Here is a 19,062-nt window from a genome sequence, read left to right as displayed (position 1 = left end):
AGGGAAGAATTATGCGCCATAGTGAGCTCAGCGCAAGACGAGAAACCACAACTGTGGACGAGGTCTTTGGGAGCAGGAGAGTGCTGCCAGAAGGGTCAACCGAAAGGCATGGAGGTGGGGGGCCGCGGATGAGGCTTGGGTCAGGGCTGCACGATGCCGAGGAGGTGGGCTTGGGAAGAAGACTCGTTCCAGCGGGGGCTTTTTTGGAGGAAACAGATGGCCCACATTAAAAGGAGGAGCCATGTGACATCCCTTAGTAGCACCACAGAGAGGAGGATAATTAAAAGGCATTTAATCACATTGCTCAAATTAAAAAATCCAGCTGGACAATCCCACCCCCAGCGTTCCCCAAACGTCCACTTCTGGACGCTCAATCGTCCACGCCAGTTCGAAGGGCACGAAGTCAACGTCACGCATACACACATGCAAACGTACACTTTTGGCCCAGATGTTAAATTAAAATGATGTACAGAGATACTGCATCTATGGATATTTTCATTTTAAAATATACTGCAGTGGCATTTTTTATTCAGATACGCAACATTTAAAAAATGAACTTATTTTGAAAAATAATGGGTACAACAGTCAATTCACACCTCCATATCACTAAACAATAAGAGACACCCTCTCCCTCAGAGCTGCTGAATCCTTTTCAACATTCAAGAAGGGTCTCAAAACATCTCTTTAAGACTTACTTCTCTCTTGATCTCCTAAGTGCTCCATAACCTTGCATGAAGACATCAATCATGATCACCTCTGTGTTTCCAATCAATCCTATATACAGCTACTCCAGTGAGGTGCGCCGGCAAAAGCGGTGGTGTTGGACAAGATGACTGTGCTTTGACAATCGCATGTCTGTATCTGCAGCTCTTCATCTGTTCATCCACTTTGTTTACTCTGAGTTGCACGTCATCTGCTGAATTAACAATTGTAAATGTAAACGTGCACAGAGATCATTTTAACTTCACTGAACATGATCCACCTTCAAACCTCTTTTATTCTACTTACTCAAGAATGAAGACGCACTAGTACGTTTGATGCCACAGCCCCATTAGGCTGAAGCAGCGAGGACTACATCCTCAAGGTCTGACACCGGCCGAGACTGTGATGCTGACTGACCTATTTTTTGGGCAGTTAATTCTGGATGAGACTCGCACGCCCAATAAGCCCTCAAAGGGAACGATGTCATCCCGATGCCGCTGCTGGCTGGAGGCTTTGAGCGCCCTCGGCGCACCATGCCACGTCGAGTCGCCCCCCCCGTGGCCGGAGAGGTTCTGGTGGGCTGCCGAACAGCGGTCCCGGGCCCAGCCGGAGGCTTCCTCTGACTCCTGACAGGAAGCGTAAACATCCCCAATCTGACTGACCCTCAGCGGGCACGTGTCCCGAGATCCACCATCTCAGCGGAAGACCTCGAGCAACTGGCGAGAGCAACCGAAAAAACAAACAAAACAAGACAAAAAAAAAAAAACAGAGAAAGCACCGGACACAAAGAATGAGATGTCAACCGATATCACCGAACGTGCCCATAAATCAGCTGCGGGGGAGATCTGGATAATAGTGCGATCACATTCTGATTCCGAACCTTTCCTCAGGCACAAAGAGACAGTAGGAATCTTAATATATGCATTACTTTGCAAATCTCATCCATAAATCTATGTAGCTATCTGTTACATCACCTTCTCCATACAAATTGTCACGAGAAAGTTCACAAAAACTTCCCTATCTGATATAGTAGACAGCCAAGTACGGCCCCCGCACCCCACGAATTAATGCTGCAACTAACAAGATGTGCTTTATGGCCAACATTTGTTACAACCTCTGAAGCAATTAATAATAATAAAATACAAAAAAAGACACCAAAATATAATGGTGACTAATTTTTATTGTTACGGCCTGCAATAATTCTAGAAAAAAGAATATTTAGCATTAACAGAAGCCTGTACATAATCATTTATTCCGGCACAGTTAGTCTGATAGATGACAGGCCTTTCAGCACAGGGAACCTCGACAACGGTTCAGCAGGAACGAGATTGTTCACACGAACAGAGCGATGGAGGAGTGTCAGCTATACACACGACACTGAGAACCTGCTTCTTCACTGCTTAGACCAGGGCTTCTCAACTTGGGTTCAAGAGACCCCTTGGGGGTCTGTAGATGGGCTTCAGGGGGTCTGTGAAGCACAGCTCAAAATAAACTGTGCTGTCTAAATAAATAAATGTTAAATAGGACAGCTGATAGGGTAGTGGTGAGCTGTGGATCTGAAGGATGCAGGTTCGAATCCTGCCTCCAGTGGGGAAGAGGGGGAAGAAAAAAGAAAAAACTACCCAGCTGTATAATTGTTCCCTCTGCCGCGCTCTCCGACTGATAAAATACGGTATGACCTCGGAATATGTGGATACAACGGCCGATTCTGAACTTTTTCCACCTTTGCACACTATGCGATACACCAGCAAAATTACCTCCAGTAATCATCCCGTGACTTAAAAGTGCTAGTCTCTTTGGAGGAAAGTGTCAGCTAAATAAATTAATGTGAAATAAAAATATGACTTCCCTTATCATCAATAACACAATTCTGTGTGAAGGTAACTGATTTTCATTGCAATAAGTTGGGAGCAGTATTTTCTCTGAATTTATTTATGAACATTCACTTAGGGACGGTCCCCAGATTTATGAATAGGTCTGTGGCCTAGAAATAGTTGAGAACTTCAGGTTAGACTTGGATGATTACCCTATAGCGCGAGAGTTACCCAATGAAATAAGCTGTATGCATGGTAAAATACAGTTAAACAGGACAAACTTTAGTGACCGTGATCCAAAAAATGGTTTCCCAACCACTGCAAAAACAAATCTTATGAAAGCGTCTCTTACTGAACTTCACTTCACCCATCATCTGGATGAACGTGAAGAAGATGCTGCAAAGTTTGGAATAAATTACAGTGAAACACATCAGAAGGGAATGTTCAACAATGTAATGGTATAAGCTGACAGTTCTTTTACCGCAGTACGCTTATCGCCTTTTGAGAAACATGAATCCCGTTGTAAATCTTGTGCAATCAGCTCATAGACTTCCTACATTTATTCATAATTATTTACTACGGGCAGCACTGCTGCTCAGTGGGTAGCGCTGCCGCCTCAACACCTGGATCATTTTGTTTCAGGTTCCAATCCCGCTCAGCCTGTGTGGAGTTTACATGTTCGCATGGGTTTCCTACAGGCGCTCTGGTTTCCTCTCACAGTTTCAGGTGAACCGGTGATGCTAAATTGCCCCAAGTGTGTATTTGCGTGTGGTTAGTGGAACGTCGTTCACAGCAGGGTGAACCCCACCACCAGCCTTGTGCCCAGTGACTTCAGACCACCGCCACCCTGACCAGGACAAGCACTTTGCAAAAATAACCTAGGGAATATTATATATGTGAAAACATGGGAAAACTCAAGTTCAACTTGACGTCACTGGAGCAAAGTTAATGGCCGAACTCTCAGACAGAGTAACTGTCAATCGGCACTGCAGACGCCTGAGGATTTTCGCGGGCTTTCCCGCCAAAAACTGGCACGTGCCGAAGCGGGGAAAAAAAACGGCTGTAGGCGGGTGTCGTTATTTTTATTATTATTTTTTAAAATAAACATTCATATATGTGTCATATTCCATACACAACACGGATACCACGTGCTTTTTTAAAGGAATTAAAAGAAATAAACATGATCGCCGTCCGAGCAGCAGCTCGGCCGTCCAAACGCTCCAATCCTGACTGGTCGAGAGTTCATCGAAATTTACCATGTGGCATAAAGTTCAAAACACCGACTGCTTTTTTCCCCCAAAAGCCGCGTCCAAGTCCATCATCCCGCGCGACCCACTGGAAACCAGCAAAAAGTTTGAGTGGAAACCGAAATGAGAAACGTATGCGGAGGGAAGCGGAGCTTCAAGTGCTTCAGACAGAAAACTTGACGGCCCTTTTGGAACTCCTTTCGAGGCGCACGCGCGGCCGACAGCATCCAAACGGCGCACCGCTCGGAAGCCCGGCGGCGGAACGTGTCTGCAGTTGCAGCGCAACACGGGGCGCAGGTGCGCGACTCAGACTCACTGCTCTGCTGACGGACAGAGGAGCTGATCAAAGGGAGCGACGGCGAACCAGCGCGAGAAACAAAATTGGGGGGGAGGCGGCGCGCTCACGTGCTGTTACGCCTTCAGACACTTGTTTCTGCACGCGCAGTGTCGCCTTCCGGGGAGCGTGGTCCAAGTTACTTGGCAAGTACAGTACCCCCAGCAAACACCTTACTGTATTATACAGTCAGTGTATAGTTATACAGCAGGGTAATTTTTACTGTACAAACACCGCACCTGATCGAGGGAGTGGGCATTGATCCAACAACCTTCAGGTTGGTGTGTGTGTGTATTTTTTTCCCCAGCTCAGCTGTCCTCACATCTGTAAAATTATTACTGTCTGCGACACAAGTAGTGTAATTTGTATCAAATCACCTGACAATACAGTCAGATGAAGTCGAACACAAGGCGCCTGAATAAAATACTGAATCAAATAAATGTCCGATTTAGACTTTAAATAGTCAGAATGTCTCGTACTGTAAGGGTACGTGGGTAAGACCACCATGCATGTAAGTTCAGTGGCATCTGCGTGTTGAGAGTGAAATTAAATCTTTCAATTTTCTGTCTTTCACCTAAAAAGGACGAGGGTGAATCAAGGTAAAACGGAGTACAGTCAATAATGCCATTTAAACCTTTACACACAGTGTCCTTGTTAGGGCTGTTCAAGTTTCACACGTACTCTTGATCAAGGCACTTTACCCTAAATTGATACAGTAAAGATGATTACCCAGCTAAATCGGGGTAAAGCTGTGTGTGTAACACTGTAAACTTATTTTAATAAAAGATGTCGGCTAAATAAGAGCTAATAATAACAAGAAAGTACAAGCGCTCAGGGGTTTAAAAAAGCCCTTTGTTTGGGGCTCGTTCAGTACCTTATCCACAGACCCTAACAGCAGACAGTGTATTATTATTATTATTATTATTATTATTATTACAGTATTACTCTTTTTTCACCAAGCGAAAACACCACGTGCGTGTGAGAGAGAGACTCACATTCACACACCTGCTTCTCTCTCTCTCTCTGTGTCCTCATCGGATCCCCACCTGACCCTCATCATGTCATGAGACCACGAGATACAACACGCGCAATGAAATGTACATTTTTATTAATATTAGTCACGTAACTCAGGTAAAACCCTGGCTTGTCGCTCTTCGCACTCAGTTGTCATCATGACTGTCACCATGGCATGTGTTACTGATCGATTTCTGATGAATGAAGATGCAACGAAATCTCGCCACCACGTTCGCTTCCATGAAAAGACAAGAAATTATAATTGCTTTCTAATTTCTTTACGGAAATAATAACTGCTGAATGCGATTAAACACAAAACAAGTTTAAGTTAAAGCACACGAGGAACCAAGTTTCTCACAGTGAGTGGAGCTGGAACTGTAGGATTGAAACAAGAACTCACCTTCCGCGTGTGCAACAGGACACGGCGCGATGCTTTACGGGAGATGTAGTTTTATGCGATGCGTCGGCAGCAAATGCCTTTTTTCGCCTGCTCTGAAAGACTACAAGTACCATAAGCAGCAGAGCACAAAGTTCCACTTTTGAGTCGACGCTGACTGCGACCCGTTCCTCAATGGTTCCTACAGAAACCAAAATTAGAGCTCAAGTTGAGGTGAAGGGATAATAAACAAGTGTGTATTTGAATTGCAGGTTTTTCCCAAAATAAAGTAATAATGGAATTGAAAGTGATGCAATACTGCAGTATTATATGTAGTTTTTTTTTTGAGTAATGTGGTTTTCGTACTTATTTTCTTACGGTCCCACTTCTGAAGACTTTTCTGGGTATATAATAATGAAGTACATCACTAAAATATTTTCCTTACTATTAGTAATTGATCGGTATAGTATACTGTGCCATCATTTGCAGCTATTGCTAACGTTTTCCTAGGAGTAAAATGTGTTTTTTAAAACTCTTTTTTTTAATGTGATCAAAATAATTAAAATTTGATTAATTTTTAGGGATGAAATCTTTCCTGGAAACAATCTCATCATTTTACAGAGGGATTAATTATTCTTTCATGCATTTAAAACTTTACAAAAATGTAATGTAATTAAATATCTGAGATAAAAATCCCCACATGTCATTGTTAGTTAGTCTTCCGGAAGTGCAACGCCGCTTTGCAAAGGGCCCTGGAGAAGAGCCGGGGTCTCGTCATTATTTTTTTCTCTTTCCGTTGTTTACTTGAACTCAGTCCTTTGGGATTTCACCTTCCACATCCTTTCAGTTCTGTATTTCAGCTCATTAGCGATAATATTCTGCATAACATTTGCTTTGGTTAAAAAAAGGGGGAAAAACCTCAGTCAAATGGGAAAACCCTCTTCAATAAAGAATACTTGTTGAATCCTTTAAAAAAAAACACTATTATTAGTATTTACAGTAATATACGGTATTATTATAACAGTATATTCTGGGCTCATCTAAACTGGTATCACAGATTTGCTTGTGCAACAAGGATATGACATTATATATGACTTTTCTCTGAAGATGGTTTGTCATAAATGCCAGGAGGGTCTTGTTTTGTTGGAACTGACTCTGTGCAGTCGATTAAAAAGCGAGGTATGGATTTACTGTCATCGCTATGTCACAGGAAAGATCCAACATCTGGGCATGACAGATTGACTTTTAATAAAACTCTCCCCCTGTTGCCAGTGTTCGCTCCCTTTGGGAAGCCGCTCGGACCTGCAGTATATAACATAAGCGTTCGGAGGAAGGCCCTTCATTTTTGGGTGCCTTTTTATTGAGTTGATAATGAAAAATGCCATATGTAATGTGAATTGATAGCCAAAAGTTCATCAAATGCAAAATTTCAGGGCAGCGTCACCGAGTGAGGATCAGCAGAAAAGACAGCCTCGCAGAAATATCTGTAAACAAGGAGCAGAACTAGGATTTGCTGTGAATACTTCCAATAATACAGCGGCTTTACCATATTCTTCATGTGTAAATGTATATACGATGTTACTGTTTTCAGAGACACGAACCAAATTTTGCTTTAACTGTGTAACGCGAGGAGACAGCTCAAGCAGACCTGGTGTCACTGTGTGATTTCTAACGACTTAATAAAGCCCTTGTAATGCAGTCATATCAATAATTCATCATGTGTGTTCTAAACAACCCCTGTTCCTCATTCAGTCCAGGCTGTTTATCATCAAGCTGTTAAAAGTTTCCTGTGTGGACATAAAAAATGCACCGCATGTACTATGCGATCTATGTGAGTCGGAATGGAAGGTGACAACTTACACTGCATTTCTAATTTTCCTTCATCTGGAATAATAAATACCTGAATATTATTTTTGCTATGTAAGACATTGCTTAAACTACTGCTTCTTAAATATATGTGTATATGTATGTATTTGTATACTGGTTCATATGGCGTTGTGTGACAAGTGGACTGTATTTCGGAATCACGTGTCTGCATCCGACTCCCTCCTTCTGTTGACGTAGTGCACTGTTATATTGTTCTCTGGGATGTACAGTATGTAGCTGTGGAGAAAAACCTCTGCTAAATGAATAAGCGTAAATGTATTATTATTATTATTATTATTATTATTATTATTCAAACGTGTAAGTGAATGATGTGTACTGTGCCAATCACAGATATATTCAATGCATTTTCACTTAGTTATAGACTTGCAGTGGCAAGATTGCAGTGTCTATTTTTGACCACATTGTAATAAAATCCAAATGTGTTTTTATTACACTTGTTTCAGCGCTTGGAGCAGCTTAATGGCTGTGACTTGTGGCGCCGTGTCTTTGTCGGCGCTCCGCTGTCTATCGCCGCTCTCCTAGATGTGCTCAAGTTTTAACATGGATAATCATAACATCTTCTTGTTGACCCGAAGTGACTCATGCATTGTTCCCCCATCGCGCCCGTGCTGCCTGCTCCATCATGCGGCCTGCACTCGCCAGCTCTTCAGAGAACTTTAATTTCCCCCCTTAAGCCTTTATGAGCGAGAGCGCTAAATAGTTTTGATCCCATGGTTATCCCTCTTGAGCAGATCCCTCACAGCCCTCGGAGCCTCTTGCGGGTTTTTACATAACAGAGTGATGCAGGTGACACAGAAATCTTTCACCTTGTCCTTCCCTCTCTTACATCAGTACTTTTGCAAATATTATGAGACTATGCCGTATTTTTTCCCCAGCAGCGGAAGCTCGGTCTTTTCAAGTGTTGCATTCTTTCTCTGTCCTTGTCGGCTCAGAAACTCACCAGGTCCTTGAAAGCATGACGGTAGAACCTTTTGAAAAGCACCAGGTACTCCATCGCCTCTTTCCCAGTAACATCACGATGGTGATCTTTTCTGCCCCGTTTTAAAGATGCCATCTTCACCCTCAGCCTACACGCAGTGAGTATGAAAAGTATTCACACCCTATAATTTACATCATATGGAACGTGCTTAAATCTCAGTAACATCCCACCATTATAAAGGTCATGCACACTTACGCAACCAAGGCATTGAACGTTACATTTGTATTTTGTCTTTTGTCTTTCATTCAATTTACTGTTTGTTTCAAGATCTTATTAAACATGAAAAGAAGGCCTGACTTGATTTGTCTTGATTTTAGCCTTTTCGTCCTCAGAAGTGACATTTCAACAAGGGTGTGTCGACTTTTCATATCCATTCAATATGTTTCTCCAGCTCATGATGTTCTGTATTTTGATGACCCCCCAGTTCCTGCACCTGTATTTCCTCTCCTTCATAACCTGGTCACGGAACATTTCTGCTCACCTTCGTCTCAACCCAAATGCAACAACACATTAATGTACATTACAGTGTGTCCGGTTAATATGTGATTTAAGTAACTATAGTACTTTCCGCTCTTCGAAAGTTAAGACCTTCCAAATGTATCCAAATCAGCATGTATAGAGTAAGGACGTTACTTTTTATTCATTTAGTAGGTGCTTTCTCCAATGTCATTTGTCACGTTAGGTGTGAATACTAGGCTACACAGTTACTCTTTTATTGAGCAATTTCTACTCCATCAGTTCAGGGTACTGTACTACCTTATTCAGGGGTACTACGGTAGAAGGTGGCTTTCAAACTCGGACCCTTTGAATACAACACAGCCAGTCTGACCTTTACACAACGTGCAGCAGATTTGCTGTAGAACCTCTGTGGAGAGCATCTTTGCTTCACAATAAAGGTTTCATAGCAAGTAAATACTGGGGTATGTGAGCAAAGTACTACAGTAAATGTATAGACACAAGCACAGTAAGGTCTCTCATTAATATGCAACATGTTTTGTCTGCGGTAGAGGTAGGGTAACAAGTGTGAAACAGCCCAGAGGAGAAACAGCAGGAGTGATCTGTTATGTGAAGAAGAGTGTTGGTCAGAGAGTGGGAACCGCAGAGGTCTTGTTCGCTGCACACTTTATGGTAAGACTGTGTTGTTCTCTAAAAACAGCCTTTTTGTCCTGGTTTTAAATGTTTTTCTTTTTCCAAGACATCGTGCTCATTGTATGTTCTGAATTTTTCACCAGTGGGTGCTGAGAGGCACTGAAACCAGCTTCTTCACAATTCATACATTGTCTTCAAATTATTCTCACAGTGCCAAGGCTCTATTTTCTGTAAAGAATACCAAAGACATTCTATACCTTTAAAACCATGATGTGGGACAGCAGGCGCTCTAGAGGTTAGCGTTGCTGCGCTGTGCTCAAGAGGACTTGGGTTCTAATCCCACCGCTGCTGCATTACGCTTGATCAAGGTGCTTTCCCTGAATTACACACACGCACACACACTTTCTGAACCGCTTGTCCCATACGGGGTCACGGGGAACCGGAGCCTACCCGGCAACTCAGGGCGTAAGGCCGGAGGGGGAGGGGACACACCCAGGACGGGACGCCAGTCCGCCGCAAGGCACCCCAAGCGGGACTCGAACCGCAGACCCACCAGAGAGGAGGACCCAGTCCAACCCACTGCGCCACAGCACCCCCGCTTTCCCTGAATTACTCTGGTAAAAATGAGTGTGCACAAATCTGGCCTTATGATTTGCTGTAAATATAATCGTCACACACAGTAGAACTTTTCTTCGTCACCAAATTAAGGAGGGAGATACGAAGATTGCCTGCGGGAGGGAAGAGATGGATGATGTAGGATCCTCGTGTGAAGGCCTGAAAAGGTCAGGCATGGAGAGCAAAGTGACGGGAAGCTGCTGAGTCTTGTGTACACGTTTAACCTGCTTTAGTGGCCATTACAGCAGCTCCTCGCTGCCATGTCCTGCAGTGTCGTGCGGTAAATTAACATGCTGGGAACATTTATGTGCTTTAATTGCCAGCGTGGTCTTTCAGTCACTTTTCCTTAAAGTTCAAATGTATTTATTACTGGTAAGCGAAGCGTGGTGTTAAATGCCATACTATTAAAAAAACTTGCATTCTTTAAATTGCCGACAACTTTAAAACGAGAGTAAAATGCCTTCCGTACATGCAGCACGCCACCTAAAATACATTCGGCACATTTATTAACACGGCGCCAGCAAAGAAAACGTTACAAAGGAACTGAACACTCCAGCATTTTGGCGAGAAAAAACCAAAAACGGTGGTTTAATAGCCTTTTCAGGCATGAAAAAATCGTGCACGTGGCTCAACCGATACCCTGAAGTGAAGGGAATATCAGCGACAAGCGCTGAACACGCCGCTCCTTCCAGAAGAATCCTGTAATTCCCGGACTGGGTCTCCAAAGCTCAGCGCCACGGAAAAGTCGTTTTTTTTTTTCTTTTTTTCCTTCATCGGAAGCGCAGCCGGGGATTCTTATTGAGATTTCGACTCAATACACAATTTATCATTTGAAAGGAGAGCAACGTGTCGCGACTTGTCTGGTGTGTAATGTTCATCACCGCACACACACTGCTCCTGTGCTCTGCTCTCTCCACCGGCATGCTGCTGCTAGGATCTGCTTCAAGCTTCTCATCCTGACCCGCAGATCCCTACATGGCTCGGCTCCTCATTACCTCCAGACTCTCATCTCTCCCTGCCGCCCACCATGAAACCTCCAATCTGCCTCTGGCTGCCTACTCTCTGCGCTGCCTCTCTCTCCAGATGCACTAAAAAGGATCACTCGTTCTCACTCGTTCCTCCCAAGCCGTGGAATGAGCTTCCTCTCAATATCAGATCTGCTCCCAGTCTCCTGACCTTCAAGTACCTTTTGAAGACCGGCCTTTGCACACAGTGCCTTGCGGCTGCGTAGCATCAGCTCTTTTCTGACTCTCGGCGGCCTTTAGCTCACTCGTGCGTCTCGCGAATATTTTGATCGTGCCGTTAGTTTTTGACAGTTGTCTTTGTTTGATCATATTAATAGATTGATCTCATGTTAACTGCAGTGTTCATCTAGAAGTGTAAATGCACTGTACCAAACCTGAAACTGTCACCTTGAATAAAGACATCCGGAACATAAATTACATATTAATTTCATATATAGATGGATGGAAGTATGGATGGGTGGACGGACGGATGGACGGACTGACCGACTGACATACGGCCCACATGGTGGCACAGCAAGTAGCGCTATTGTCTCACAGCGCCTGAGTGGTGTGAGAGGACGTGTGTGTGTGTGTGTGTGTGTGTGTGTGTGTGTGTGTGTGTGTGTGTGTGTTCTACTGATGTATGGATGAGTGACCCAGTGTATCTAGCAGTGTAAGTCACCGCGGTGAATAAGGTGTGTGGGCTCATAACACTACATAGAGTTCATTGGAAGTCGCTTTGGAGGAAAGTGTCTGCTAAATACATAAATCAAGTTCAAGTTGTTTTTATTGTCAGTCCTCTATATAGCTTGTATACAGTGGAACGAAATGTCCTTTCTCCAGAGACCACGGTGCAACACAGAACAGGAGTACAAGACAGTAAATAAATACACGGGACAGGATGTAAATGTAAATGTAAATAGGGCAGTACCTACAGAACCATCCAGGTTCAGGAACCGTGTGTCCCGCGTACGGTCACAATGAAATAGAGTCTATCTGGGTGAAGGTTGAGGGGGGGTATGCTGGATGCAAAATGCTGCTGGAAATTGGAATGTGAACCTTCAGATATCTTGTGATCAGAGGTATCGGAAACACTTTCGACCGCATGCTTTGCCAGAGGGATGATTTCACATGGAAACGGTTTTGATAGGTTCAGTTCCTCTGCACTGCAAGTAAACAGATAGATTGGTAATTGGAATGGAGCAATGATTCGGTCATTTACTTGCAGACAGTAACAAATTTAATCTCCCTCTGCATTATTACATTATCGTTATGAAATTATCTTTCTTCACAGACTAACTTTTAATGGTTTATAAGAAGATGAGAGCATAAAACAGTTAAAAGTCATTAATCCATCATTTACTTCCAGCACCAAACCCAAACTTTGCTTCTGTGTTTCTGCTTCAAGGCACTTCTTAGATATTCAGTCATGAGTAAAACCAGGTAATTATATAATTCTTTGGTCCCTGGAACATCTAAAGGTTTCTGAAGACAGGTTAAATTAGTATCGCCTTACTTGAGCAAAAGGGTATATGACAGGGACCAGGGCACACAACATATGAAGAGCTGTTAAAGAAATGACAAGTAGAACATGGAATTCATTTAAATGGGTACAAAGATTCACTGGGACTAAAGAGTTTATATCCAAACCAAGGGGAGAACCGACAGCTCGTGGTGAGGAACACTCGCTGGAAGACATCTATTAAGATTAAGATCTGATCCATTTTCATTCTTAGCCAACATATTCAGCTGAAGTAACGTGTATCTTCATCCTTTTGTACCCGTGGCCATCCTAGCAAAGCAGTTGAGATTAACAACATCCTCAAGGGTACAGCAGCAAGGCCCTTTTTGCGATTTGAACTGGCAGCTACCAGGTTAGAACCCCAGGACCTTAACCATCATGTTATCTGCTGCTTTTTATTTCACACGTAACCAACGTGTTGACTCTGGGTGAGAAACAAAGAGACCATTTCTTCTATTGTCCATTGGGACGAATGACTCTTTGAGCATGTGCAGGAAGGATAAATTTTCCTCGGGGTATAAATTTGAAGTCGGGGTCCTCGGACATAGCCAGACTGTGAGGATGTGGAATACAAATGCCCAGGAGTCAAAGGTAAAAATGTGGTAAATTCAGGCCTCCGGATGTGTTCTCCAGCTGCAGGATGAAGGGAGATCTTCTGGGGTAAGTGGCCACACATGCATGCTTGCATTTTTAATTTTGTTGGCAGTGTGATCTCATGCCCGCTAGAATTAGTCACAACCTTGGCAAAGATGAGCAGAAAAGGCTATAAAAATGTTCTCATTGTTCATTAGCTTAATCTTACACTTACCTTCCACTGAGATACACTGAGTTGTTCAAAGAAAAAAATACTCAGACAAAAAGAAATCCAGACACACGTGTCACAGTTATTGGCACCCTTGAGTTTAGTACTTCGTGCCCCCTCTGTTTACCATGATAACAGCACTGAGAGTTTTCTTTTAACACCGGATGAGAAGGAAGGACACATGTAAAGAGATCTGAGATCATTCCTCCATTCAAAATCTTTCCAGATCCTTCAGAGTCCTTGGACCTTGCTTATAGACTTCCCTCTTTGGCTCACCCAACAAATTCTCGATGGGCTTTAGGCCAGAGGATTGGGATGGCCACTGCAAAAGCTTGATCTTGTGGTCAGCCAACCATTTTTGTGTGGATTTGGAGGTTTCCACTGTCCTCCTGGAAGATCCAAACAGCACCCAATGTTAGCCTCCTGGAACAGGCAAACAGATTTTGATCTAAAACCTCCTGATATTTGATGGAGTCTGAATGCCATGCGTTCTAACAAGATTCCCAGGACGAAAAAGAGCTCCACAACACCGGAGATCCACCACCAGGACTCGCACTGGGGATTGTTATTTCTGCATGACCTTGACTCATTTTACACCAAACCTACCTCTGGTGTTTGTAGCAAAAAGCTCTGTTTTTCCTCCATCTGACCATAGAACGTGGTTCCAATCAAAATTCCAGTAATGTTTAGCAAACTCCAGGTGCTTATGTTTCGGTTTGACGTCAGCAGAGGCTTTCTTCTGGCAAACCTGCAGAATAGTTTGTTGGCAAGGAGGCGGCATCTAATTGTACTTTTGGAGGCTTGATAATCCCAGGATGGAATCAGCTGCTGCGATTGTCCAAATGTGGTCCTTGGAAGAAGTTTTGCCTCTCAAACCATCCTCCTCACTATGTGTAGAGGCAAAAAAGACTTTGCTCCTCTTCCAGGCGGGTTCATCACAACTCAAGTTGTTTGGCACTTCTTAATTATTCCTCTAATAGTGTAAATGAGTATTTTCATGTGTGCAGCTATTTTTTTTTTACAACCATTGCTTCATTTATGAAGGTCAACAACCTGTTGTCTCATTTAATCTGTGTATTCTCTGGTCTTACCCATGCTGATGGGTGACTAAAGGGGTATGGCCTGTCTGTTACCTCATGTTCACCCCACAGTGGAACAGGAAGCCGTGGATCACCACTGAAGGGTTCCTAAAGACTCACGTGCGCTTTCAAAAAGTAATACATGAATGGAAATATATTAGTAAATTAGATTTTGCTTGTGAGAATTTCTTGTGGTGCCAATAATTGTGACCTTTTGGGGAAATTTTTCTTTGAATAATTATACCTTAGTGGAAGATAAGATTTCTCTCATAATGAGTGTAAGACCAAGCTAATGAACAATCAAAACATTTTTATAACCTTTCTTGCTCATCTTTACTAAGCGTTCCAATAATTTGGAAGGGGACTGAACCTTTGGTGCTGTCTGGGCATTTTTCCTAGGCTTTGCCGTGTCCTGAAAAAAATTATGCAATTTTTTTATTCTGGTTTTGAGATGTGCTTGAGATGTCAATCTTATCTCTTACTAGTTATTGCAGTGCTGAACGATACTGTAAAACTAAAACATATACTATGTTGACAAAAGTTACCACCTTTACATACCATGGAACTAGGCTACTGGAAATATGCACCATAGTAAAATGAAATGAGTGTATAAATACTGTCATAATGACTATATTATGCCAATATTTCCCTTAATTTTCACATCTTAATCAGCATTGTTCAGTTGGCAGGGATGATATAATGTCTCACACTGTCAATATAAAACTATTGATTTTTATCTATATTTACATTTCAACAGTTTCATCAAGTATTGGTTCCTTCTCAACGCAGATGTAGTTTGTGTTCAGCTGTGGACCACCATGACCCTCAAATAGACGGCTCAACGGTGGCACAGTGGTGCAGCAGGAACCACTGGTGCCTCAAAGCTTCTGGATTGTATAATTCAATGTGGATTCAACTCCATCTCAGTCTATGTTGGGTTTGCATGTTCTAACCATGTTCACGTGTGTTTCCTCCCACAGTCCAAAGATGTATGTTTCAGGTGAACTGGTGACTAAATTGCCGATGGTGCGTTTTCAAGCGGGGGTGCGGTGGAACAGCAGGTTTGACCGGGGCCTGCTCTCTGGTGGGTCTGGGGTTCGAGTCCTGCTTGGGGTGCCGTACTGGGTGTGTCCCCTCCAGCCTTGCGCCCCGTCTTGCCAGGTTAGGCTCCGGTTTGTTGGGACAAGCGGTTTCAGGCAATGTGTGTGCTTTCCAGTGAGTAAATGAGCATGTGATCACCCTGGATTGTGTCCTGTGTACCCTGCCTCATGCCATATACTTCCGGAATAGGCTCCAGACCACCACATCCTTAGACTGGACCAGCAGTTATTGATGATGGATGGAAGTGATGTGAATTACTGTATTCCTGCAATACCTTGCTTTGAAATATGTTTATTGTTAGCTGGTTATTGCAAGACCTCCCTTCTATTATCATTTCATCTAAATTTCCAAAAATAATGAAGAATGCATAACCGTTTGATAAGACAGGTTTTGAGCAGTCATGCACGAAACGATACAATTGAATTTTATTGCCAGATTTCGCTAAAATTTATTTTGCATGGCAGTTCTATCCCTCAGGACAAGACATATTACAGAATAGGGCAATACAGGAGGATGTCTGAGGAAAGAAAAAAGAAAAAATAAGAAATGAGGAATTAATAAAATGTGTCAAAAAAGAATAATTAAGTAGATGAATAAATAGATGAGTAAATAAATCATGCTCAGTGACTTTCCAAATGACACACAGACACACGGGACATCAACACACAACGCACAATACAATGTCCATTATGTTGCACACCCTGATTTTCCCCCAGGAATATTGCACAACTATTGCAATTTTCGCTCTGACCCGCACGGCTGTTATTGCGGACTAGACTGCACTTGCCTGCACTGCACTACTGTACAAAAGTACTAAAAGGAATAATGACTGCATGACCCCAAGGGTCAGGCTCCGTCTTCTGTTTTTCCCCTCGTTTCCTTCTTTTCACAGACTGGACATGTCACATTTCTCTTCATTTCGCCAATCTGTCGTTGTGCACAATCATATCATTTTCAAAAAGGGAAAATGCGGTTTAGGAAAAAGAAAGAAAAAAAAATCTAAGTGCAGAGTTATTCACAAACACTGCAGCTGAATCTGATCTGTAGTGCAGTTGCACTTTCTACATGATGCAATAAATTCTATAAACACAGCAGTGTGATTTTTATTGAAGGATAAACACAAATACGGCTCAGAGGTACACAATGTCATGGATCTGCCACCTGCCCAGCCCCACGGAGACAAAGCCTGAAGAACATAAACCGAAACAGTGTGTTGGAAAAACATGTCCTTCAGACAACAGTTCCACATGTACTGTAACTTAAGCCTAAGATATGAGAGAAAGATCATTTTAATAATTAATGCATTTTGATGGAATGCACTATGTCACCTTAAAAAAATAAGCCAGGTGGTCGATACCTCTTCACTTAAACCCCCCCCCCCAATCAGAAATGATGTAGCAGAGGGAGTATCAGATGTACCAAGAGCATGGAAAGAACAGGGCACCCGCCCTCACACACACTCTTCCTTACCTTCACCCACAGTCACCCGCCAATACCCACGTGAAGCGTCCCTCTCACACCTTCGGCCACCTTCACCAACTCGCTCACCCAAAGCCCCCCCTCTCTCCCTCCCTCTGCTCCGGCGCTAGGATCCGGAGGACTCTGCCGGCGCTCCGACTCCCCCCACCCCGGTCCGGTCCACCCCACCCCACCCCACCCATTCCATTCCCTCCCCTCCCCTCCCCTCCCCCGTCTTTTCCTCCAAGCCTGTTTTAAAGTGTGTTCCAGAGCCCGGCTCTCCTGCTACTTCCCGGACGAAAAGGATGGAGACCCAGCAGCTCGCGCAGCTCCGCTCCACCAGCTCTCCGCTCTCCGTCCGCGCACTGCGCGTCGCGGCCGCCCGCTGCCCGGACCTCTGAAGCGCGAGCGAGCGAGCGAGCCAGCCAGCCAGCCAGCCAGTAAGCCAGCCAGCCAGCCAGCGCGCGCGTCCGTCCGTCCGTCCGTCGGTCCATCCGTGCGTGCGTGCGTGCGCCCGCCCGCCCGCCCGCCGCTCCCGCGCCCGCGACCCTCTCGCGCCTTTCGCTCGCGGACTATGAAGAGGGAGCTGTGGCGCGAACTGCGATTTTGAGAAACTGAAGAGGAGGAGGAAGAGAAAAGCTCGTCTCTCTACTCTGCTGCTGGCGTTGCTATAAGTTGGCCGACTGCTCGGAGCGCAAGTTCACGTCGTCAGCGGCGCCCCTGCGTGGAGGGAGAAGAGCAAGAAGAAGAAGAGGACAGACCATTTTGTGCGCGTTGCTTCGTGAAACAGTCCGAATTAGTCGCATGTTGTTCGTGTGACGTCCGTCCGGACGGGGCTCCGTCAACAGTTGCCGAGTCCAGCGCTCCATGTGCGGTCGGACATGCGGAGGCCACTGCAGTGCCGCTCCTGGTGGATCTGCTCTCTCTCTCTGTCCTCCTTCGCGCTCCTCTGGGCCCACGGACACCCGGGTAAGTTCCACGCGAGTCGGGCAGAAACCGCTTTTGAACACTTCGCCCCGAAAGCCCGTGGAAGAAGGAAGGCGGCGAACTTGAAGTTTTCCGCGGAGGCGGATCGGCCGCCGCCGGGGCTCCTCCGCCGGTTCTTGGCGCCAAGCGAAGGAGCGCTCGCTGCCCGACACGCACACAACAAGTATTTTGAAATTTGTGCTCACGAGCCATCTATTTAGTATATTTTTTTCTTTTCAAAAATGCTCCATTTCCTCTCGGTTCGGGAGTGGGGGGTGCAGCTCAGTCAGTGGGCTGTGTGTGTAGTGTGTGGTGAGGCGGCAGGGACAGGGTGACGGGAATGGACGACGTCCAACAACTCAACTAACTGGCAGCCAAAGTTTCCGTCTGCCGAGAAAATGCCAGATTATAGATTTTATATGATGGAAAGGCGGAGTTCCGTCCAGTGGCAACATGATGTAAAGTAGGTTCGTTGCAAATTCATTGTTGCTGTTTTTCGGATCGATCGGCTCGCCGGAGACACGATGGATCATGGATCCACGCGTGTTTTTTCCGCTCGGGGAAACGTCGTGTCTGTCTGTGAGCGGACGCGGTTTGTTCGCTGATTTATGTCGGGAGAGAAGTGCGGCGATACCGGGCGGGCAGTTCGCGTTCGGGCGGTTCGAGCTTTTGGTCCACGGAGCCGTTTGCTGCCTGGTGGTTTGTTTGCGATGAAGCCGTGTTATCCGCGTTTTTTTTTTTTTTTTTTCTTTTTCTTCTTTCTTTCTCTTTTCTTGCCCCGACCGGATCGGTTGTTTTCAGGGTGACGCCGGGACGTCGTCGTTCCGCCCGAGCGCGGCGTCGCCCGCAGTTTCCTGGGCGAAATAAAGCTGGAGGAATCGAGCAGGAACTGGGAACAGCAGGTCCGAGTCGAGTCGCCGCGAGGAGCCATTTCGCGGCGCGCGGGCGAAGCGCGATCCCGGAGACGCCGGGGGGCCGTCCGGTTCGGATGGCGCCGCGGTCCGCCTCGGTTTCCTTCCTCGCGGAGCTCAAGTTCTGGGTGACCTTGAATGAGAAGCTCCTGAGACTTTTCC

At 44.8% G+C, this 19,062-nt stretch overlaps 2 protein-coding genes across 2 annotated transcripts in view; one reads left to right on the top strand and one right to left on the bottom strand.

Moving 5' to 3' along the window:
* Positions 1-5,527, bottom strand: part of fhit (fragile histidine triad diadenosine triphosphatase) — a 232,352-nt gene extending 226,825 nt beyond the window's left edge. Inside the window, exon 1 of the mRNA XM_018734149.2 lies at positions 5,512-5,527. The gene's annotated coding sequence lies outside the window, so the exon portion shown is untranslated. The remainder of the gene's footprint in view (positions 1-5,511) is intronic.
* Positions 5,528-17,534: 12,007 nt separating this feature from the next.
* Positions 17,535-19,062, top strand: part of LOC108923360 (receptor-type tyrosine-protein phosphatase gamma-like) — a 209,330-nt gene continuing 207,802 nt past the window's right edge. Inside the window, exon 1 of the mRNA XM_029247989.1 lies at positions 17,535-17,992. Coding sequence (XP_029103822.1) covers positions 17,905-17,992 — 88 coding nt within the window. The 5' untranslated portion in view covers positions 17,535-17,904. The remainder of the gene's footprint in view (positions 17,993-19,062) is intronic.

The sequence above is a fragment of the Scleropages formosus genome, chromosome 22 (assembly GCF_900964775.1).
Source record: "Scleropages formosus chromosome 22, fSclFor1.1, whole genome shotgun sequence".
In the NCBI taxonomy this organism is placed as follows: Eukaryota; Metazoa; Chordata; class Actinopteri; order Osteoglossiformes; family Osteoglossidae; genus Scleropages; species Scleropages formosus.
The sequence above is the reverse complement of the archived record's forward strand: the minus strand, read 5'-3'. Positions and strand labels throughout refer to the sequence as shown.